We start from the raw sequence: 24,963 nt of genomic DNA, 5'->3' as shown, positions 1-24,963 counted from the left end.
TGAGAGAGCCCCATGGAACAGAAGCATAATTTTAGGGGAACTCATTCATTCATTTATTCAACTGCTAATCGAATGCCCACCCACTCACTCTGTACCTTGATACTGTCTCACAGTAGACCCAAATAAATCTGGTTTCAAATCCTGGAGCAAGCCCACTACGTTTGTGGCCTTTGGCAAGTTACTAAGCCTCTGTGCCCTAATTTTTCCATCTGCACAATCAGGCACTAATGCCCGTCTCAAAGAGTTTCTGAAGTTAAACAGGGAAAAGACCATATAAATTGCCTAGCACAGTGCCTGGCAGATACACAGCATTGTAGGAAACTTGCCTAGCCTGCCCAAAGAGCTTCACTTTCCTCTGTCAGAGGAGAGAAGGAGAGAGAGGGAAGGTGAGAGGGTAGAGGACTTGAGAGATGAGGATGTAAAGGGTTGTTGCGGGGAACTGGAAAATAAGTAGGCAGACTCAAGTGAAATAATTGCCTAGGGGCACTGAAAAGCCAGCACAAAAAGGTTTGGTCAATGGGTTTGTTTTTAGGTATTTGAGCAGAGAGGTGGACAGTGGAGGTTTTCCCAGCTCACTTAATTTTGCATAGTTAGATAACTTGGTGAATTAGAATTTCTTAATTGACAGAAAGTCTCCCCATTCATGTTTGCAGGAGAGAGTGAGTGGGGTGAGGGTATGGCAGGTAAGGAGAATCTGTCAAAATGTGAGATTCACCACTGAGAATAATCATTTTTCTTCCCCAGTGGAAGTGAGTTATCAAATTTAAGAACAATTTCTCTGAAAGAAAATTCGCCTCTGCTCTTTCCCACACCCTTACCCTTATTATTTGGCTTTGCAAGCATCCCCACAATATAGGCTTATAAATTTAGTTTATCTCTCCCTTAGCCTGGTCTCCCTTTATTATACCACTTTACTGCTTCTTTGGGGCTGAGACTCTAAAATTTGGGTCAAATGTTCCATTAAGTTCACCACTTTAGAATACCGATACCACTCCTGCAGCACTTTTCATCTTCATAGTGGTTCACAAACATCTCCTTCTTCACTAATGAAGATGAGTCGAATATCTTATAGCATCTAAAACCAAAGCTATTTAATCATTGTCTGATGTGGGAAAGTGAGACAAAATGCAAGACCAACAAAAAAGTATATTACATTTCAAACTTGCTGATTCAAACTTTTGAAAAATTCTTTGAACATACAGGCAGAACTCATGCCACTAAATCCTGGTTTTTGTAATGAAAATGGCCATAAGCATGATAGCAACATTGCAGGGGTATATTTAGCCCTTCATATTTTATAGAGTGCTTTTCAACTCATTATTTCATTTGATCTTCATGAAAACCCATGAGAAGAAAAGGAATTATTATTCACATATTTTAGACAAGGCCTATTGTGATTAATTCACATCCTCAAGTTTCCAGTTACTGAAGATTTGTGCTGGGACTAGAACCCCAAACTTCACGCTCCGAGTCCGAAGTTCTTTCCACGAGGTTTCCTACCTGTGCTGTGCAGTTTCTGGAGGTTCCACTGGGGCCCCTCAAAGGATGGGGGAATGGAGCAGGAATGTGTGTGCTCCCTCCTCTTTCAACTAGAGCAGCCCCACAAATATATTGTATTCGGGGCTTCCACGTGGATTTCTCCAGTTCGGTTTTATTGCACAGAGCATGCAGCATCTCCTGTATTATTCATGATCTAGCTGGACTGTGAGCTGCATTCTGAAGTTACTCAACAGACCTTCAAAGCTCCACTAATGGCAGGGGCAGTTACATACTATAATCTCTCCCCCTTGCCTGCCCACAACCTTGCATCTATAACACCAGCTAGCTGTTCTCGGCCAGTAGAGCCATCTGATGGATTTTGGATGCACCAACTCTTCCTTGACTTCCTTTTCTTCTATATGAGACATAGCGTGTTTCCTCTTTTACCACTGGCCATTTTTACCTTTGAGGCTCTCTGATTAATCACACAGGCCCAGGGAGTTCTTCCAGATCAGAACCGCCTTGCCATGGTGATGCTGGTACCTATAACACACTTGTGTAGCCAGGACTGTTGAAGACACAAACACTCATACACTCATCTCATTCTTTAGCAAATGATTCCATTCCTAAAGAGATGCTCTATGTCTTCCTTTGTCTTCTTTCTTCTCACCTGCACTCTTCGTTTTCCTTCTGTTTTGTCTTTCCATGAGCATAAAACAATCAGAACATAGATGACAGGCACAATGCCAGTTACTCAGTATCTGAAAACATTGAAGCCATTACTTCTGAAGGGAAATTAAGCAAGATAAATATCAAGTAGCAAGTGACGACATTTTTTAAAGAGTCTTCAGGTACAGAATCATCGCAAGTCTTCAGATGCTTTGTCTATAATCACTCTCTTTTTACAAGCATGCCTTGAAAACTCATGTCTCCTTTTCATCCTTCAAAATTCAGCTCAAATGTCACTTCCTGCAAATGTTTTACTGACATCTCTGGTGAGGCTCCATCACCCCTTCTGATGTCTCCTCCAGAACTTTGAACACACCTTTTACTATGGCACTTTACACATTATATTTATTACAATTGCTTGTTTATGTGTCTGTATCTCACACGAAACTAAGAATTGGTTTTTGGTTTGCTTTGCTTCATCCTTTTCTTTCAAGCAGCTAATATACAACCTAGCTGAGCACATTGCAGATGTACAATTTTTTATTGTTGTTGATGAATGTGTTAAGTAATTAAATGATCACCCAGGATTCAAGAAAAAACAAGCTCATTCTTACTCATTTAATTCTATTTTTGGAATAGAATTGCTTTCTACTATTCTTCACTGAAATTTGAAGTGCATTTTTTTTGTTGTTGTTGTCATATGAGTTGTATAGATTTTGCTGACAAACTTAAGAATCTTCATTTATACATTGCTTCTGTAGAAAAACGTATTTTACCTTCTAAAATGTTCAAGCATACACAAAGAAAAAAGTGGAGTTTTGTCCATAACTAGTATATCACATTTCCCAGTATCTCACATATACTATGAAGGTGGGAGGGAAAATCTCTGTACTTCGCTTTTCATGCAAAAGCCTCTCTCTCTCTAATTCTGTTTCTCTCTTCCTTTTCTCTGATGTCAGCCTTGTCCCTGCCCCCAGATCTTTACCTCATTTAAAGAATTCATCTCATTCTCTTCATTCTTCCAAGGTTTACAGTTTGGTTTTCTGTTGTATACTTTATGGTTTACCTTGAATCTGTTATTCACATATTTTCCCCTGTTGAATCCAGTTGTTAGAGGATGAGCACTATGCACTTTTCATTGTTGATTTTTCACAGTGAGATTTCGAAGTATAATATTGAAATACGGGGGATATTTTGGTTCCAGGTAGGAACAGCTCCTAATTCTTCATCATTTGCCATCTGAGCACAAAGCAGACAAGGTCCAAATTTCAGCCTTCACACTGTCTTTTCTCTCTTTCCCATCTTGCATTATTTTCTCCAGAGATGAAGAGAAATGACATAATCAGGTCAATAAGACATTCGTTTTCATCTTGATTGCTCCTGTCTGGGTGCTTAATTATGAGATGTCAATTATTCAACACTCTAAAGAGCAGTCTTCTGAGCACAAAACGTTTTAGTTGTCTGGTATTAAAAGTGCTTGTTTTCTGCTTTTAGGCTACAGTGGTGGCTGTGTTGCCATGCGAGGAAGGCATCCACTTGGTAGCTGGGAAGTGAAGGACTGTCGGCACTTTAAGGCAATGTCCTTGTGCAAGCAGCCAGTTGAAAATCAGGAAACAGCAGAGTATGAAGAGAGATGGCCCTTTCACCCCTGCTATTTGGACTGGGAGTCAGAGCCTGGTCTGGCCAGCTGCTTCAAGGTGATACCAAGGTTACATGGGCATTCTTAACAGGACTAACACTATTTTAATTTGATCCATGTATCCCAAATTCCTTTATTCCAGGACTCTTTTTTTTTCCAGAACAGTGCCTGACAGACAGCAGGTGCTTAATCAACATTTGTTGCCTGTCTCTGTCCTTTCAATCATATTCCAAATAATTTTTAAGTAAAAAAAAATCGACACATCCTGGTGATATTGAAGGCTTCCTCATGAAGATTGATATCTGTTCAGCAGAAATACCATGCACTTGGCCAGGCATGGTAATTCATGCCTGTAATCCCAGCACTTTGGCAGGCCAAGGCAGGCACATCACTTGAGGTCAGGAGTTCCAGACCAGCCTGGCCAACATGATGAAATCCCATCTCTACTAAAAATACAAAAAGTAGCTGGGCGTGGTGGCATGCACCTGTAGTCCCAGCTACTTGGAAGGCTGAGACAGGAGAATTGCTTGAACCCGGGAGGCAGAGGTTGCAGTGAGCCGAGACTGCACCACAGCATTCCATCCTGGGCAACACAGCGAGACTCTGTCTCAAAAAAAAAAAAAGAAATAAAGAAATAAAGAAAAGAAATACCATTAATCCCTGGAAGGAGGGCACCGTGCTCTGGTTATCACTCCTAGGGGAGAACTCTAAACACCTAACCAGTTTCTGCATAAGTTCCTAGCTCTGACAGGAGTTTTTGCACAAACTTGGCTGCCAGAGTATGAATCTGGTGAGACAGAATTCCCACACAACAAGATGGGCAAAATAACTTTATTGCAGGGTGAGTACTCCTTTTCTGAAATGCTTGGAACCAGAAGTGCTTTGCATTTCGGATTTTTTTTTTTTTATATTTGCATAGTACTTACCAGTTGAGCATCCCAAATCTGAAAATTCAAACTCCAAAATGCTCTAGTGAGCATTTCCTTTGAGTGTCTGGTCACTGCTCAAAAAGTTTTGGATTTTGGAGCATTTTGGAGTTTGGATTTTTGGATTTGGGATGCTCAACTTGTATTCACAGATAGGCAGCAAGAAGCAACCGAAGCCTAGGATCTATGGTGAGCCATTCCCCCAAGGCTCAGCAAAGCACCCCCAGGAAGATGGAATCTTGTCTGCATATGCCCCACTTTGCAGGACAGCTGAGGGCTCCGGAAAGCGCTCCTCTCTGGGTTTTTATCCGAGGTACCACCTGGATCACTGAGCTAAAGTATTGCAAGACATCCTATTCTAGGAGGGATAAGGACAGTTTCTCCTTATCTCATGATATTGCACTCTTGGTACACTCTGCCTGAGAATTGCCAAGAAAAAGAGGAAGAGCTGGGTCAGCAAGGGTCATCTGGGGACCTGTCCTCCTGCAATATTGTTAATACACCAAGTGAAGGAGGCAGACACTCAGAGGGTGTTAAGTGGTATAATTTCATATTGTTTGTAAACCAACAAATAAAGTTTTCATTATTGAATGATACAATTTTACTAATAAGGATAGCTTTTGCAGCTTGCCAGACACCTGAAGATCAAACAAATTAATGCATATGGTTGATTTGTATGTGTATAATGTGTGTGTGTGTGTGTATGTGAAGAAATTTCAATTTTTAAAATCAGCTTTAGATCCTACATTTAAATTAGTTCCTACAATCTTGTCAGAAACACATTTTTTGAAATATGATTTTTTAAAATGTTTGGTGGTTTTGTTTTGGTTTATTTTACAAATAGGGTTTCACTAAGTCTTGGGAGAAAGTTTCCCAGCAGCTCTGCACGGCAGAGCAGAACGAAGACAGACTCTATCTCCGGAACTGTTGTAGCTTGTACATGGCATGAAGCAGCTGTGAATGTGCTCAATTTAAATTGTACACATATATAATCCTACATTACATTCATAGAATAATAGGCCCAAAAGTGGCCTCGCCCAGTAATAAGTTAAACCTTAGAGATCAGTAAACTGAGGCATGTGAAATGTAGTGATTTGCCCAAGATCATGATTATTTATTGACAGAGTTGGAATAAATCCCTGGTTTGGGACTTCTGGTCTGGTGCCTTTTCTACTATATATCACCCTGATATGTCAACAAATGCATGGTGTGTGTGTGATAGGCATGGTAGTAGGATTTATGAATTTAGAGTGATTCAGGAAGAGGTTCCCAGAGGAGGCAAGTTTTGACATATAATTTAAAAGATGGAAAGGTTGTTCTGTGGTCCACAGGACTTGGAAAGCTATTCATTTTGGTCTCAGCAAATAAGAGCCTGGGGAGGGCTGGCCACAGGGTGTACCTGTCTGGCATCAGAGGCTCAGGCTTAGTGCCAGGCAGTTAAAAATAAGAAGGGTACAGAGGACTGGGATTGCGAGCTCTGGGTCTTCAATCCCTTTCCCCAATCTTAAAAAAGCCAACAGAAGACCTTCCATTCAGCTGGCTTCTTCCTGCCACCATGAAGACAGCTGAGAAGCAGCAGAGATTTTAGAGACAGCTGAACCACTGCATCTGCCAGTTCAACTAAGATCCAAAGACTCTAGAAATAGAGCTACCCTAGGTCCCAGGTCTCATTTCTCATTTCTTGCCCTGGGTCAGGCAGAGTAATGATCAGTCTGCTAATTCTAATCTGTCAGAAGACAGTCTGGTGGGATGGAAGTTTATGGACTCTGGAAGCAAGGAATTGTAGGTCTGATCCTAGCTCTGCCAGTTTATAGCTGTGTGACCTAAAATTCTTAACCTCTCTTGGCCTGACTTTATTTATCTATTGACAAATATTTACTGAGGGACAAGTACATGCCAGTCACAGAAGATTTAGGGTGAAAAAAAAATTCTTCAAAAAGTTCATTTGTAAAACTGAGTTTATTACATTCTCATCAGGAATTTGTTATGAGGATAAAAGGAATTAATAATTTTATGATGACTGGGCACATTCTACTTCAGTAAATGTTACTTCCTCCCACTAGATCAAGCTCTTATAAAGAATAATGACAATTATATACTCTCACTTTCTAGAGCAGAGTTTAACAACCTCACCTTATCTATAACAATGTTAATTTATTTTCTTTTACTGTACAGGTATTTCATAGTGAAAAAATTCTGATGAAAAGAACATGGAGAGAAGCTGAAGCATTTTGCGAAGAATTTGGAGCTCATCTTGCAAGCTTTGCCCACATTGAGGAAGAGAATTTTGTGAATGAGCTCTTACGTTCAAAATTTAATTGGTAAATACTTGTTAATTATGAAAAATTACAGTCAAATATTCTATCTCTCGGTAACGGCTTCTGAGGGGTGAGTATCTCAAGTAGTTATTTAAAATTCCCATATTTGTATTACACCCAAAGCCAAGAAAAATAAATATAGTTTTATATTTATAGTTTTGTATTTATCTTGTACCAGGTTCTCATTTCATAAAACAAAGAACAAAGTGACAATTGTTTAGATATTTGAAATCTTTTCTTTGTGCCTCAGGTCAGAACTATAGAGCTTTCCTGCCAAACTCAGGAATTATCTACCCCAGTGGTTTTCAAAGTGTTGTGGAAGGATCCCAAGAATCCTGGAACCCCAGGAGTATGAGAGGGCCATGTAGGCAGAGCTCCTGGATCCTTCCACGCCTCACCAGAGCAGCTCCAACCAGCTCCACTGCTGATAATTTTGTATATAATTCGATCCTATGTAAGATTTTGTTTGAAAAAAAAAAGAGTCCCAGTAATTTTCTTTTAAATTCCAACCCAACCTCCTAAGTTTTCATTTGAGGAAACAAACTTTCTCTTATCTGTATCCACCTTGCAAGTTTACAGAACCTTGAATTCAGTGGAGTTAGAAATTCAAGCTTAAATTGGAAGAACTCTAAACTGTCTTGTGCTACCTCCCACCACATACCGTGGTCATCCGCTGTCTGTGTAATTCCTTCCCGTTTCAGAATGCTTCTTATTTGGGAGAAAGCCCATTCCATTGCAGAAGGTTGGTTTCAAAGAGCAGTTTTCTAATAAGCTAGAAATCTGCCTCCCCTCAATTTGAGCTAGAACAAATACAGATCAAATCTATGCTATTTTCAAATATTTGAAGACAGTCATCTTGTCCCCTTCCTGTGAAACCCCACTCCCCACTTTGGCCTCTCACTTTGGAATGTTCTGTCAGTCAGCCTGCACTGTGAGAGTATCTTCTGTGGAAGGGGCACAGTTACATGCATAGCTGGTTGGAGAATTCAATAGATGTGACAGACAAAATGGCTCTCTATATTTATTTAATGAAAACAACTATAATAATAGGTACTCTGCTTCGAGCTCTGGAAATCTGAAGTCTCAATGAAACACTGGCCTGAATCCCAGAGAAAAATCCCGTACTATTTTTTGAGGAAAATCCTCCTCGCCTTTCCCACAAGTTTCCTTGTAGGACATTCCCATGAAAAGATTAACATGCAACATCTATCAAATTATTCATCTTCCACATCTACAACAATGACCTTAAAGCTGGGAGTTTTTGACATCTCTCCATGTGAGTCTTGTGCAGCATTCTGCAGGGAAGGAAGGAGATTTTATGGTAAAATATGTTTGCAAAACAATGTACAGTCTTGGAGATTTGCCATGTACATTAGCATCATAAAGGGTTCTAGAAGAAAGCACTTTCTTTGACCACAAATCCCTTTTTTAAGAACACTTATTGACATCCCACAGAACTGCTAGTCCCTTCGGGAAATGCTGACATGAGGCCATGACTCAGGAACCTGGCTCCTCATCACACTTGGTCGGGACACCTTTTTTACAGAGCTTTCTGGCCTCACACCAGAGCTGCTGAGTCAGACTCTCTGAGTCTGAAGAAAAGTTTAAGAAGCTTCTTGGCTAATTGGATTATCAGCCAGGTCTGAGGCCATAAATCCAAGGAATAGGTGATAGTCTCCATTGTTCAAAGTTACATTTTACTTCATTACTTTAGCTTCCTGCAGAACATATTTGCATATTCTGCCTTTGCATTTTAGTGAGGTTTGCCATATGACAACCACACACAAACTGCTTCCCAGTTTGCTTTAAGATCAAATGTCACTGTCATTTCTGTTTATATAAGTTCTCGTGCTTAAAATGTCTCATAGAATTTAGTCCCAAGCATCTATCAAATCATAGTTTTTCAATATCTGATCACAAAAGCCGTATAATATGAGCCAGGCACAGTGGGTCACAGGACTTTGGGACACCAAGGTGGAAGGAACACTTAAGGCCAGGAATTCAAGATCAGCCTAGGCAGCATAGTGAGACTCAGTTTGTACCAAAAAATTTTCACAATTAGCTGTGTGTGGTGGCCACGCCTGTAGTCCCAGCAAAACCTAGTTCGAAGTTACAGTGAGGTATGATTTTGCCACTGCACTCCAGCTGGGCAACAGAGCAAGAACCATCTTTAAAGAAAATATTTAAACATTCTTGACTGGGCGCAGTGACTCACACCTGTAATTGTAGCACTTTGAGAGGCCAAGGCAGATTGCTTGAGCCCAGGAGTTAGAGAATAGCCTGGGCAACATGGTAAAACCCCATCTCTACCAAAAAAATACAAAAAAAAAAAAAAATAGCCAGGTGTAGTGGCACACGTCTGTAGTACCAGCTCAGGAGACTAAGCTGAGGTAGGAGTATCAGTTGAGCCCAGGAAAAGGAGGTTGCAGTGAGGCAAGATTGTGCCACTGTACTCCAGCTTGGGTGACAGTGTGACCCTGTCTCAAAAAAAAAAAAAATTATCAGTAACTGTGCATATTTCACTTTATTCCCAGATTACAAGAGAATTCAGTCAAATTTGATGCTTAATTATAGCAAACATACCAGATCTCATAGTTAGCAGGTATAGCAGGTATGCTGCTTTTCCTTCCTATGGCACTGCTTTTCTATTTCTATTAATCAGACATACACACACACACGTATGCACATATATGTGTGTTTATTAAATGTTATACAATTTCAGTAAACTGATGAAGAGAAGGTAAATACCATTTCACCTTTCAATAGCCAGTATATAGCAGGAAAGACATAGATCTCTGAATTCAGTGAGGAAAGACAAAGGTCACACCAGGAGAGTGACATGGATTTTCAGCCTATGCCATGGAGATTGGTGTGCTTGGCTTAAACGGAAGGTGGCCATTCTCACCTTCTCCCAACCTTCAATGTAAGGTGTCATCATGACAGTGACCAACTGGGCACCAGTGATCTCTTGGATTTCTAAGCTGAATTTGCTTTTAATTTGTGTCATCCAGACAGAGTAGCTGACATATCTGAGAAGGAATTCCTCAGAATAGGTTTGCTTCTCTGCACAAAGGAAAATAAAGTATCTGTCCTGACATCTGAATCTTTTAAATCTTTGATTCTTCAAAATTATTCTCAGAAAATGATCTTAGTGAGATGGTTAATTGCACAATTAGGCTTTATTACTCGATTGATTGAGGACTCTGGACACATTTGTACTCTGCCTCATAGAGGAGAAGGTGACTCTCTGTGGAGCTTCTTGCCAAGTCTAAACCAATGGTGATGACTGAAGTTAATCTACCATGGCTCAGGGTGACTGGCTTTAGAATTATTTATGTTGATATCTGAAAAAATAAAAATTAAAAAAACCTACTGTGTACCTTTTATTCAATGAAGATGATGATGGCTGACTTTCAGAGAATACATGAATGTTTAACAAAAGAACAACAAATCAAAGCACAGTAAAGTAGAATAAATAGTATAGTGAAGTAGTAAACACACAGTGAAGTAGTGAAAGGTCCTCTTGGCTAGAGATTTCCAAAATTTCTTACCAATTTTCTTTTCATGTGTTCTTGTCCTGACTGAAAGGCTTTGCTATTCCTGATGAGAAACTCATGTTCTCAATAAAAGCTGACTTTTCCCCAACTGTATATCACCTGTGAGCAAATCACACCAACCAAGAGAAATAGAATGTGAGGCTTATTCTTCTCTCAGTTCATGTCATAGCACAGCGTTTTGCACATTTAAAATGTTCATTGCTTGTTGACTTGATCAATCCTGCCAGTAGCATCAGCTGCTTCCTGCATACACGAATATTTTTGAATGTTTTTTAACCTTTCACATAATGCTGTAAATTTGATGGGAAAGGCAAAGCTTTTGTTTCTTCTCTTCACAGGACAGAAGAAAGGCAGTTCTGGATTGGATTTAATAAACGAAACCCACTGAATGCTGGCTCGTGGGAGTGGTCTGATAGAACTCCTGTAAGTCTTTTCAAACTGAAGAAAAGGGATGGATTCAAAACAAGTGGCCCCAGAACCACGTGGTAAACCAAGAGAACCTAGAAATGATGGCCAGAGCTCCCGTGACAAAACTGCACCAGATCATGGTACCAGGAGAATTATTTGGCAAGGTCCTGGGAAATGTTTGCTAGCCACATTGTTCTGAGGCCATTGTACAATCTCAGCCTGAAAAAGTATCAAAAACCTCCAAAAAGTCTCCCCAAACCATCCTGAAAAAGAATAAAAAACCTCCAAAAAGTCCCCCCCAAACCATCTCCCATATGAAGAGTCTCTCTGGCAGAGAAGCAGCTATTCTTTTAAATAACACAAGACTCCCTTTACCCTGTACCTCCCTATCCTGCATAGCACCTGATGTCTGAGTATGGGAGCCTTGTCCGTGTCATAATGAAAGGAAGATTATTTTGGAGAATGATTTTTCATTTACCTCACTCTGAAAGGACAGTAATGCAAGTTTTAGAAATACCACCTTCTAGAGCAAGTTGTTCCAGAAGGAAAAAAGTCTTGCTTTTCATTCATTCCCATACTTGCAAACCTCTATGAAGGACAGAGAGAACTCACTATTGCATTTTTTTTTTCAGTTGCAATCGGTAATTCTCACATTTTTCTCAAAATGACAGGGAAAAAAGCTGAAGTAGTGTCCTAGATTGAAGTGGGATCCATCCTACGGCACATGAAAAATCACATTATTCACTTTCACCTGTGAAATGGGGCGACTCCTGAGAGACTGCAGTGAGCACTTCATGCAACTGCTGTCGATTGAGTCCTCATGTTGTTCTGAGCACCGAGCTGAATGCACTCCTACATGATCTCATTTCATCCTTACAATTACTCAGTACCATGGGTATTAGAATGATTAAGTGGTTTGCCTAAAATAATACATAGGAGAGCCAGGATTTGCACACAGGTTGTCTGACTCCAAAGTCACAATGCTATAATACCTCACGGTTGGCAAAATATCAGGAGCCAAACTTTGAAGTAGTAAAAAACAATAGAGAAAGCCCCATACCAAGGTGGTGTTCAAATTAGTGTCAAGGAAGAGGTTTATAGGAGAGAGTAGGAAGAGATTTTAAAGGTCATTCAGCCCCACTAATCTATTTTGCTGATAAAGAAACCAAGGCTCAGAAAACAGAAAAGGCATAGCAGGGTCAACCTGCCCCATAAATGGCAGCCACTACATGGGACAGCTGGGTGGTTCAAGTCAATATAGTACTTGAAAAAGAAAATGTGATACATAGAGGTTGAGAACACTTTCTTTTGTTTTAGTGTAACAAACTCATCAGTAATAGGAGAGGAATACACAATCTGGGTCAGAATAAATTAGATAAGGCCATGAAACAGTGGCCGAGCTTCTCACCAATATCTGCTGGACAAAATGAATTCAAATCACACCATTTTCTGAACCTGAGGCTATACATATTTAAGATAGATGAATTATTGCATGACGGTGTACATGTTTAAGGAGGAACATAAGGGATTTAAAAGCATCCTTTTTTCCCCCAAATTTTTACCCCAATTTTACTTGTTGTCCATCCATTCTTCTGTGAGGTAGTCATTAAATAATTGAGAAGGTTGAGTCTTTAATACCCTTGTAATGTGAATTATATGAGTTATGTGGTCATTCATGGAAAGTGACCTGATAGATTCCTGATTAAAGCTAACTATGGCTCAGAATGTAGTTATTAGAGGCAAAAAACTTAGCATATGTTCAAAGTAATCAAAATCAAAGTTAATACCAAGATCTGGCACACCCTTGAGTCCCTAAGTCTACCCAGGATCCCAAGGCTAGAAAATGTTCCCAGTTGGAAAAAGATGCAAAAAAAAGCTTGCGTTTCGTTTGTTCCTTCTGGAGAAAGGAGTAGCGTACCTTTTTTTATTTTTATTTTATTTATTTATTTATTTGAGACGGAGTCTTGTTCTGTCACCCAGGATGGAGTGCGGTGGAGTGATCTCTGTTCACTGCAAGCTCCGCCTCCCAGGTTCACGCCATTCTCCTGCCTCAGCCTCCCTGAGTAGCTGGGACTACAGGCGCCCACCACCATGCCCGGCTAATTTTTTGTTTTTGTGTTTTTAGTAGAGACAGGTTTTCACTGTGTTAGCCAGGATGGTCTCAATCTCCTGACCTTGTGATCCACCCACGTTGGCCTCCCAAAGTGCTGGGATTACAGGCGTTAGACACTATGTCCGGCTTTTTTTTTTTTTTTTTTAAGAATCTTTAAATTTAAAAAGCTAAATATTGATTAGCTTATTCTTCACAAATGTGAAATAACCTTCAACTAGAATGACATCCAGACATTTCTGAAGCTTCCTGTAGAAGCCTATAATGCTTATGTACAGGGATGCCCTTTTTGATCTTTTGAAACTTTGTGGGGGGATCATCACTAAGAAATAATGAACTTCATCTGCTGCAGGTTGTCTCTTCATTTTTAGACAATAATTATTTTGGAGAAGATGCAAGAAACTGTGCTGTTTATAAGGCAAACAAAACATTGCTGCCCTTACACTGTGGTTCCAAACGTGAATGGATATGCAAAATCCCAAGAGGTAAAAACAGTAATAAGATCTTTGCTATGTGTTTGATTTCTAATAATCTCTAGTACTTTCTCAGTTTAAACACCCCGAACCACAATATCAACAACCTGCATGATAAACCAAATTACACTATTGTAGCAAAAAATGTTTCTGTATGAAATGAGAAAAAGTGACACCAATGCAGGATGCCAAGGTAGTTCACTGGGAACTAAGGTAGCCAGCTAATATTCCAGAATATTTATAGTGCAAGTATAGTCTGGGAGAAATGTCACTTTGACATTACAAAGTAAACGGAATTACTTGTACAACGAGTAAGTGGAAGCACCTAGTACAGTGTGTGACACACAGAGGCCTCAGCAAGTGCTCATGTCCTTCGTTCTTTAATCAGAAGCCTCTCTGGAGCCTCCTCTTCAAGTGTGAGAACTCACCACATATTCCAAACAGCACAATGTACCTGTTTTAAAGTGATATTTTAAAAGATGAAGGACAAAATAGTGTGTTTAGAGCTGAAGTAATTCACAGACAATGCACTTGAGAAGCAAGATCAGTCAAAGTGATTTGCTTTCACTTTGCAGATGTGAAACCCAAGATTCCCTTCTGGTATCAGTACGGTAAGAACGACTCTGCAGCTCTTGAATTTCTAATTATTAATATATACCATATAAGTGCTACTATATAGCATTAATGTGTTGTTATATTTCTCAAATCAAGCCTCTCTTTTCTTGTGTCAACCTCGAGCTAATTTGTTCAAATTAATAATTAACAAATGTAGTCATTAAATATGGTTAAGGACTAGTATCGTCAATCATTTTTATGACATGTGATTTTAGAATATGTATCTACCCCTGATCTTTTAATCCTGGTGAAGGTATCTTGCAAGAGATAGACCAAGGAAAAAAAGCAAGTTATTTATCTATTTATGTGCATGTGTCTGTGTGTGTGTGCGGTGTGTGTGTGTGCAAATTTGTGTGTGTGTGTATATACAATTATTTTTAATGCTGAGTGACCAAATCACAAATTTGAGGTGAATCCTAGCATGCCTATTTATCTTTTCAGCACTATTTTCACTGTTTCTTTTTCTTTCAGATGTACCCTGGCTCTTTTATCAGGATGCAGAATACCTTTTTCATACCTTTGCCTCAGAATGGTCGAATTTTGGGTTTGTCTGTAGCTGGCTGCACAGTGATCTTCTTACAATTCATTCTGCACATGAGCAAGAATTCATCCACAGCAAAATTAAAACGGTACTTGAACATAACTCACCACGAAAAATTCAGAGTTTAGCGCCTTCTTTTGCCCTTAGGACGGAGAGAGGGATGGTTTTCCGGTTTGGCTTCGGATATTTATTTAAATTTCAGTAAAAGCCATAGATTTCAGTAAAACCATAGATTTTTGAGAATTGTTTTTTTTTCTGTTATAGAGATTAAGAAAAAATAATGGAGATACAGGTTTACTGTATTGCTCAGTCATTTCCCTCCTCTTCACTCTTTGTTAGCAATAATGGTGAGCATGTCGAGATTGTTTCATGAGGTTCTACAGACCCAAATTCCTATCTTCATGGAGTTTATATTCTCGTCTGGGAAGAAAGACCATAATCAATACGAGTAAATAGAATTATATAATATATTAGAAAAAAATAAGTGGATAAACGCCACAGGGGAAAATTAAGCTCAAATGAGGGATGAGGAATACCCGGGGGATGGGGCAGTTTTAAAGCTTCAAATCTTATAAGAGTGCATTATTTTTAAGTTTGTAAAGACTAATATACAGAAAATAGTAAGGAGTAGTTTTCTATTTCAACTTAAGGTAGAGAAAGGCCACTTAACTCCTTGCAGAACTAAGCTAGTAAGAAAGAAACATGCAAGACCTATTAAATAATAAAATAAACTGGCCAAGAATAGTGCACTTGTCAGTGTGTTCCTTCAGTAAGCATTAATTAGCGAGTATGTGCCAGGCACTGGGGTATTTGTCAAAGATGCAAAAATGTATGAGATACAGTCTCTGTTTTTAAAAAGACTAGATATATATACTTTAAAACATCGTGTGGTAGACAATAAATACGTACAATTTTATCTGTCAATTTTTAAAACATAAATTAAATTTAAAAAATAAAGAAGCGGCCGGGCGCGGTGGCTCAAGCCTGTAATCCCAGCACTTTGGGAGGCTGAGACGGGCGGATCACGAGGTCAGGAGATCGAGACCATCCTGGCTAACACGGTGAAACCTCGTCTCTACTAAAAATACAAAAACTAGCCGGGCGACGTGGCGGGCACCTGTAGTCCCAGCTACTCAGGAGGCCGAGGCAGGAGAATGGCGTAAATCCGGGAGGCGGAGCTTGCAGTGAGCTGAGATCCGGCCACTGCACTGCAGCCCGGGCGACAGAGCGAGACTCTGCCTCAAAAAAATAAAATAAAATAAAATAAAGAAGCTAGAAATGATATGATGTAGTAAATAGAAAGGGCACAGAGAGTACAAATTACAATGGAGGCATGAAGGCAGGAAATCCTCACTCCCAACTTTCCCTTGGAAGCTTTGAAAGCAAGAAAAAGCCATTTTCTTTTCCTGTAATTTAATCATATTTCATGATCTTCAGGAATCCTTTCTAGCCCTATCATCTTTTTATATCTTTGTAAGTTGACTATAAAATGAAGCCCTGTATTAAAGCATCCTAGACTTGAAAAAGAAATGTCCTTCCTCACAGTTCATGGGGATTTACTGTCTCTGTATCCTGTCTGTTGCACATACAGCCCATGAGGTACAAGCAGGTCAGGACTCCTGCTACATTCTGATGGAGAAGCCAAGAAAAAGAGAAGTCAGATGACAATCACGTAGTTCCACAGAAACTCAGTGGCAGAACAACCACTAGATCTGGAATGTTCCTCATCATAAATGTGTACACTATTTTGTCACCCTTCCACTCTTACAAATGGAACACTCAAGCCAAAATCATAATGTTCAATATGAGCATGTTCAATTCCATATCATGGTGTCGGAAAATACACATTTCTTTAGCCAGACACCATACTCCTCACCTCAGAGAGCAAGAACAAGAGACCAGATGAATGGCTGAAAACTAATCCATAGGCATGCAAAGTATACATCCCAAAAAGAGCTAATATTTGGCCGTACTTACCATAACTGTGTCAGGTACTACGATAAGTACTAAAATGTAATCTTCCCAAGAACCCTCTGTGGGAAGTCTATTATTAGTACATTTTACAAGTGAGGAGGCTAAGACTTCAAAAAGGTTAAGCAACTTGGTTACACAGCAGCTAAGTGGTGGAATTTGGAAAGAAACCCAGGCCATCTTACTCATCCAGTCATGTAAAAACCCTACATGGTGCCGCCTGTGACAGTGGAACAGCGGTGTCAGGGCATGTAAGAGCACAATGTCTTCATTACATCAAAATGCTAGTTCCAAAATCCTCCCCAAAACATGGCTGCCAGCTTTGTCTCAGACATGAACAATGAAGGGCTTCTTTGATCTTTCCAACAGAGCTTTAGCTCTGCTGGGAACTTCAGCAGATCTTCTGTCTTCACCTTTCCTCTTAATTCATCTCCTAATCTTTGGAAGCTGGGAAGCCAGTGGGGATGGCAGAGTTAATGCCTCCCATAGAAGGGAAGAGTGAAACCCCACAGGCTGAGCAGTTTGATGCATAATAGCCACTGCCATGATCTGGTTGAAGATTCTGATCTCAAGTCAGACAAACTTTATGGTGCCTCATATGGCAAAATTGTCACCTGGCCTATGACCATGTTGATGTAGAATGCCGCATCAGTTTCATGGGTAAGGTGCTGACTAATCTCCCCACTGTGCTACAAAAGAAAATTATGGGAAGGTATAGGATTTGTATACTGAGAACGGGGCCGGGGAGACTGTTCTAGTCTTTTCAGGCTGCTATAACAAAACACTATAGACTACGCAGTTTACAAACAACAGAAAATTATTGCTCACATTTCTGGAGGCTGGAAACTCAAGATCTCGGCATTGGCAGACTTGATACCTGGTGAATGCCCACTTCCTGGTTTATATGTATACTTATTTTTTTTTTTCTTTTTTTTGAGACGGAGTCTCACTGTATCGCCCAGGCTGGAGTACAGTGGCGCGATCTCGGCTCACTGCAAGCTCCGCCTCCTGGGTTCATGCCGTTCTCCCGCCTCAGCCTCCAAGTAGCTATAGGCACCCACCACCATGCCTGGCTAGTTTCTTGTATTTTTAGTAGAGACAGGGTTTCACTAGGTTAGCCAGGATGGTCTCGATCTCCTGACCTCGTGATCCACCCGCCTCGGCCTCCCAAAGTGCTGGGATTCATATGTATACTTATATAGTGGAAGGGGCAAAGGTACTTTCCAGGGCCCCCTTCTAAGGGCACTAATCTGATTCATGAGACCCGACCCCCCCCGCCCCGCCACGGCCATCATGACCTTATCACCTGCCACTTGCCTTGTAATATGTCACCTTGAGAGTTAGGATTTCAATATGTAAATTTTAAGGGGACACAAACATTTAATCTATTGCAGGGTCCAAGGGGAAAGGATATCAAATTGGAAAGAAGAAAGTTGTTGCTTTCCAAGAAATTCTTATTCGTGCATAATTTGTGCCTGCCTTGGGCACTTAATGGTGGTGGTGGTGATAGTGGTGTTCACATTTTGTAAGAAAGAAACCCTATACCTAAGAACATCCTACTGGAATGGGTCAATCCAGAAGCTATTTCATTCCATGATGAGGAGCAAGATGTATAGAGGTCATTCCACTCACTTCTGTCTCACGTCTATCTTATAAATGTAGGAAAGCACAAATAAATAATTAAATATTTTTAAAATTACATATGTGCTTTGTATGGCTCCCGTAAGAAGAGCAGTGATTAGAATTGTGAAAAACGAAACTAACATTTAGTTGCAGTGTCAAAAAATTAATTATGAGCAGGAAAGCTAGATACAGTTTTAAAAACCCGAAGCAAATAAATTTTAAAAAAATGTTTCCATCTTGGAAAAAGAATGTCAATATTTTCTCTCCCACTCTTTGAGTAACAGAAGACCGTAAAGCATAATCAGAGTGAATTTATTTTTTGAGCCATCTTGATAATCACATTAATGCTGAAAAAAAGCTGCAAGCACTTTAGGACTTGTTTGACACAAACTACTAGCTAATCAGTCCACTTGTCTGACATTTTTACACTGTTTTGCAGTGTTGTCATTTTGAAATGGCAATTTACCATTATTATTAAATTTTTATTTCTAAGTGCTTCTTAAAATACATATCAAATCTATTAGTCCTTCTCCAAAATATCACTTTGTCATTCTTGATGGGAGCATTTTAAAAGATGACAGGTTGTTCTTCCTTATATTGCTTTATAGATTAATATATTGACTGTCACTGTGGGGTTTTGTTTGTTTGTTTTTGGTAAATGCTGTTTCCATATGACACTAACTATAATGGCTGTTTGTATACACCAAAACATAGTTGATGTTATAAAATGCGTGTTCATATGACATTTTTTAAGCCCTGAGCTTACTTCTCTATCATATTTCTTTATGCAAACACATATTAATAAGTCTTCTACTGTTGCGGCCTTCCTAAGCTAAAATTTCAAACATCCATTTTCACATTGGATGTTCCATTCTGGATATCTTCTAGCATCTCCTATGAAGTTCAGTTCTGTGCCATATCACAGCAGGTTGTGATGTACCATGTGGAAGTTACCATGCCATAATTGAGGTGGTAATAAATATGCCACTTAAGATGCAGTGGTTATAATTCCTCTTTAGAGGTCCTTAATTGAGGCAGTGAACAATCCAGGCCATGATTTCCAGTCCTGTGGCACATGAAACCTCTTTAGGTAGAATGATTGAATGAAATTGTTGTGGTTCCCCCACTGAGTTCACAGCCAGTCTCAGGTTAGTTATGAATCTGTTAGAGTAACAGATTCCAAAGTCTGACAATGGGAATCTGAATTCAGCCTGTAAGAACACGTCCAGGAAACAACACCTCAGGGATCCAAAATTACAGTTGTTCCATCTTGCATTATTCTCAAATTGCTGATATGACAAACAGCCACGCTGTTTACAGAATAAAAATACCTGTTTACAAATTAGACTGTTAGAGGACTATTGGGTTCTGTTGTATGGAGAGCTGAAATTCCTATGGAAAAATAATATATCTTAAAATTTCTTCCCATGTCTTTACAGAAGAAATGAGAGTACAAATTTAAATATATAATGCCTTCAAATTAACAGGATTTTCGCATATAAAAATTAAGTTACAGTTCAACACACACTGCACACACACCCCTCCACCATTAAGTATACTGATTTACAGGTCTTAGAAATACACCATTAAGTATGCTGATTTGCAGGTCTTAGAAAAACCCTTACTGCCTCTTCCTCTTTTATAGTTAAAGAGGGAATTGCAATTTCCTGGGTCATAAGTCAGTACATCTGCCCTAACGTGTGTGTGCGCGTGCGCGCGCACACAGATGCATGCACATGGTACTTTAATTTTATACTTTATTGTACTTAGGTCCAAGTGATTAATAATGGTGTAAAATTAATAAAACGTAAAAGGATTATTTTCCTTTTGTTGTTGTCGTTCAAGTCTTCTATTTCCTTACTAATTTTTACTACCTTTATTCTGAACACTATAGCATTACTAATACAATCTTAGATTAAATGGGTTTTTTATGATAACTATATCACTCTGTTCACATAGAATTTATAATCTATTAAAATTCCAATTTTTTGTTAAACAGTTTAATTTTATATTTAAAAAAGTACATATTTTGAAATGTGTCCATGTTGACATATATAAATCTGGTTCCTTTTTTTATTATTATACTTTAAGTTCTGGGATACATGTGCAGAACGTGCAGGTTTGTTACATAGGTATATATGTGCCATGGTAGTTTGCTGCACCCATCAACCCGTCTTCTACATTAGGTATTTCTCCTAATGTTATCCCTCCCCCAGCCCCCTGCCCCCCAACAGGCCCCAGTATGTGATGTTCCCCTCCCTGCGTCCATGTGTTCTCATTGTTCAACTCCCACTTATGAGTGAGAACATGCGGAGTTTGGTTTTCTGTTCCTGGGTTAGTTTGCTGAGAATCATGGTTTCCAGCTTCATCCATGTCCCTGCAAAGGACATGATTCATCAAAAGGATAATTTTCTAGTTGTTAAACACTGGGCATTCTGTAGTATTCTTTTGTCCTATATTGTGTCTCTCTATTTGAATGGGAAGGAAAGCTTATACTGTTTAAAGCTTAGCAATCAGACTAATACCTAAAATCAATATCTTTACACTAATGATGCCTTGATACCTTAAATTGTTTTTCAAATACATGTGACATATGCAATGAATTATAAATCACCAAGAGGGTAAATCACTGAGAGGATAAGCCAATAAATTTTTGTCAGAAAATGAATTCATTTTCTAATATTACTTTTTAAATCCTTCTTAGAGAGTTAGAAATATTACTTTTCAAGTTGTATGAAACTAAAATTATTATCCATGTTTGATTCCAGTTTTTCCTTCATAATGAGGAGGGAATATTTTAGAATAATGAAGTTTCAGGTTTTCTCAAAATGCTAGGCCTTAGTATACTCTTCCTTAGATAACTGGGTAAAATACTGAAGAATAGAAAGCCACTAGCAGCAACCCCATTAATCTTAATAGTGAAAAAGGAAAGCAAGTAGAATAAATGCTGACTTTTAAAATTTCTTTTAATAGCTATCAAAGTATGGTGCAAGCTGGTGGATTGGACTTCAAGAAGAAAGAGCTAATGATGAATTTCGGTATGAACCTAGATTCATTTGCATTTAATTTTGTTTGACAGGTTTTATTTGCAGAATGATTGGATTCAATTTTAGTGATCAATTTGTTGAATACCCTTCAAACATTAACTTATAAATTTTCACTTCTCTAACAAAGACATGAGAAGTTTTTAAAGAATACACTTATGAAACCATCACGACAATCTAGCCATAAACATATCCATCACTTCCAAAAGCTTTCTCTCCTGCTCTGTTCATTTATTTATTTATTCACTAATTCATTCATTTTTGTGATGAGAACACTTAACATAAAATCTACCCTCTTAGCTGGGCGCGGTGGTTGACATCTGTAATCCCAGAACTTTGGGAGGCCAAGGTAGGCGGATCACCTTAGGTCAGGAGTTCGACACCAGGCCAACATGGAGAAACCCCGTCTCTACTGAAAATACAAAAATTAGCCAGGCATGGTGTGATGCACACCTGTAGTCCCAGCTACTTGAGGGGGCTAAGGCAGGAGAATCGCTTGAACCTAAGAGGCAGAGGCTGCAGTGAGCCGAGATCATGCCACTGCACTCAGCCTGGGTGACAGAGCGAGACTCCATCTCAAAAAAAATCTACTTCCTTAGAAAAATTTTAAGTATATGATACAATATTGTTAACTATAGGCACTATGCTGCATATGAGTATTTTTTTAAATTTAATGGAATATTATATCCTCAATCCTTACCTCAAAACCCTAAGAATGATGTTGGAGACTGGACATGCAGAATGCGAGAAGACCTTAACATTTTTAATCTTCCCACAGCTGGAGAGATGGAACACCAGTGATATACCAGAATTGGGACACAGGAAGAGAAAGAACTGTGAACAATCAGAGCCAGAGATGTGGCTTTATTTCTTCTGTAACAGGTTATTTTACTTACCCATTTTTGGGTTTATAATACAAAGTGATAATTTTCAGGAGACTTAAAGTCTTTTCCTTGCATCATTTCCATGAGAAGTTTCTGTTTATTTCTCTTTTCAGTTGATGTGTTCAGTTTTGTCTGCCATAAGGCTTAAGGATGGACATTTTTTCTGTTCAATCCCTGTATTCATGTTCTCGTAAATAATTTACATCTCAATAAGTCCTACCTCATAAATCAAAACAGCACCAGAAATGGGCCCAATAAAACTGTTAAAAAAGAAAATGCCTGACAAATACTTTTCCCTATGACATTTCAATGGAAGCACTTAAAAAAAAATCTATTCCTATATGCAATTTATAATGGGCCAGAACTTTAACATCTGTGAAATTTACTTCCATTGTCCTATTTAATAAATGTTTTGATTCAAGTCAGTATTCTTTATTTCTTTTAATACCTGGCATCAATCGTTGCCTGCTTTAGAATGGCAACTGTTTGCAAGTTGGATTTAGAAGCACATTTAGGTTGAAGATTGGTTTTTTTAATTCTCTTTCTCAGTGCAGTGTAGTTAGGTCGATGGTCCACTCATTCCCCTTCTTTCTAACCAATAAAAGATAATGATATCCGTTACTCTAACAGATTCATAACTAACCTGTGCCCCAGACCAGGAGAGGGATAAACATGGGAAATAATTTTGGGTGTGAGGGCCTCTGCAGAGAGTTAGGAAAGGAAAATCCATGTGGTTAATCAGCTTGCTTTTACCAGCAGGTGTCACAACAGCCTACAGAAAGGACTGTTTTGAGAGTCTGGGAGAATAGCAGCTAATCTGCATTGAAAATAGCATTCCAGCCCCTCCTTCAAAATGCCAACATCTTTTGGGCTCATATTCCTGATCTAGAAAACTGAGCCTGCCCTTGCAATTGGCATGCATTCTGCCCTGTTCCAGAATTTATGACTTGGATGCCAATACAATGCATTCTATAATCTTTATTCTGAAAATATAGCTCTTCTAAATTAAAAAAAAAAAAAAAAAAAAACAGTCAGTTTGTCAGAGGCTGAGGATTTGAGGATATATCTTACTGAAGACAAGTCTATATGTGAGTCTGTTTGATTTAAGGGTCAGTGTTAAGAAATGCTATTTTCTTGGAAGTTCTTGAGTTAATTTTTCTAAATTATTATATTTTCTAAAGAATTATAAAGTAGAAATTATCTACTATTTTAGAATCTTTTTCCTCTCTGTACATTGAAGTTGAAGGTTTTAAAATGACATTGTTACCCTACGAAGTATTCTTTTGCTACACAAGTCAAATACTCTTAAGATTTTAATCAGTTCTATGATTCAGATTGCAGTATTTATTTAGATTTTTTTAATTTGTAAAATTTCTACATTCTTAAATTAAAATTACTGATTTGGCCCCTTGCCCAGTTAACTGCTGTCCCTAGAGAAATCTATCATCAGTAGTTTAGTTCATTCTAGATTTTAAAAAGTAAATTATGAAAAACCACAGCAGTCATAAAAATAGCAATCAATAGAGAATGCCTTCAAAGAATTGCCGTTGTTCCTAAACCATTTCTAACCCATTTTCTCCTCCAGGACTCTGGGGTAGTGAAGAGTGTTCAGTTTCTATGCCTAGTATCTGTAAGCGAAAAAAGGTTTGGCTCATAGAGAAAAAGAAAGATACACCGAAACAACATGGAACGTGTCCCAAAGGATGGCTATATTTTAACTACAAGGTAAGCTTGTTTTTCAAAAGATGCCTTTGTTTCTCTTTTGTAGACACTAATTTTGGAAAATGTTCAAAAAGTGGAAGTGACTTTTAAAAGCTGTGAGTTGACCATAGGACCTGGAATTTTTTTGTCACTATTTTCAAGAAATTTTTCAAGAAATTTGAGTTTTCCATTTAGTAACAAATCTTTTGGAACAAAAAATTTTTGTCAAAAACAGCCTGGATACTGCCCCTCATTTCTATACTCAGTTTTACCATTGGCATAGTCATTTATTGTGCTGTATGAATGTTCCATTAGGTGTGACATATGTATGTATGCATGTGTGTGTGCGCTCATGTGTGTGCGTGTGTGTGCACATGTGTATGTATGTGCCTACATGCCTGTGTGTCTAGGTTCTGCTCCCAAATAAGCTGTAAATTTCAGAGGACCCAGACTCCAACTCCTACTCTTGTGTTTTCCCTGCCTGGAGCTGGCATACAACTCTGCCCACTAGTGAATTGAGGGACTAATAACTTAGCTTGGTCAATGTCATCTGGAGCCTCATAAAGCTGGTGCTTCCATGCAGATTTGAATTAAGAAAAAGAAATTGCCATTGGGGATATTTTAAACCAGATTTATTATTTCTGATGCTGCCTTCAATTAAGGCCTAGGCTTTCCCTCCACTCCTCATATTTTATAATAAAATAACTTTATAGGCCTTAGGTGGAAGTAATTAAAATGCATCCCAAATTATAATTGTTTAACTCTTAGAAAATTAAAAAACCCAAACTGTGTCATCATTTCATATGCTAATATGAAATTCCTCTTCAATTGTGGACAGCCCATTTTTAATCGAAGTGTTCAGTTATATTGGCAGGCCTTTCTCTCCTTTGTGATCTTCCTCCCATTGTTAATTTGAGAAATGAGGTTGCTTGGGTTTTTCACGCATTCATTGAGTACCCACTAGATATTTGGCACTGATTTTTAATTTTTTAAATTTCTGGTAAA

The 24,963-nt window shown here is 38.7% G+C and overlaps 1 protein-coding gene across 2 annotated transcripts in view; it reads left to right on the top strand.

Moving 5' to 3' along the window:
- Positions 1 to 24,963, top strand: part of PLA2R1 (phospholipase A2 receptor 1) — a 127,229-nt gene that overhangs the window by 68,291 nt on the left and 33,975 nt on the right. For both annotated transcript variants that reach the window (XM_026447757.1, XM_023217506.2), the window contains exons 12-20: positions 3,643 to 3,845; positions 6,889 to 7,034; positions 10,927 to 11,011; positions 13,459 to 13,591; positions 14,155 to 14,190; positions 14,666 to 14,823; positions 21,303 to 21,367; positions 22,152 to 22,255; positions 23,843 to 23,982. In XM_026447757.1, the coding sequence (XP_026303542.1) occupies positions 3,643 to 3,845; positions 6,889 to 7,034; positions 10,927 to 11,011; positions 13,459 to 13,591; positions 14,155 to 14,190; positions 14,666 to 14,823; positions 21,303 to 21,367; positions 22,152 to 22,255; positions 23,843 to 23,982 (1,070 nt within the window). The remainder of the gene's footprint in view (positions 1 to 3,642; positions 3,846 to 6,888; positions 7,035 to 10,926; positions 11,012 to 13,458; positions 13,592 to 14,154; positions 14,191 to 14,665; positions 14,824 to 21,302; positions 21,368 to 22,151; positions 22,256 to 23,842; positions 23,983 to 24,963) is intronic.

The sequence above is a fragment of the Piliocolobus tephrosceles genome, chromosome 11 (assembly GCF_002776525.5).
Source record: "Piliocolobus tephrosceles isolate RC106 chromosome 11, ASM277652v3, whole genome shotgun sequence".
Lineage (NCBI taxonomy): Eukaryota > Metazoa > Chordata > Mammalia > Primates > Cercopithecidae > Piliocolobus > Piliocolobus tephrosceles.
Note: the sequence above shows the minus strand (reverse complement) of the source record. Positions and strands in the feature narration are given on the sequence as shown.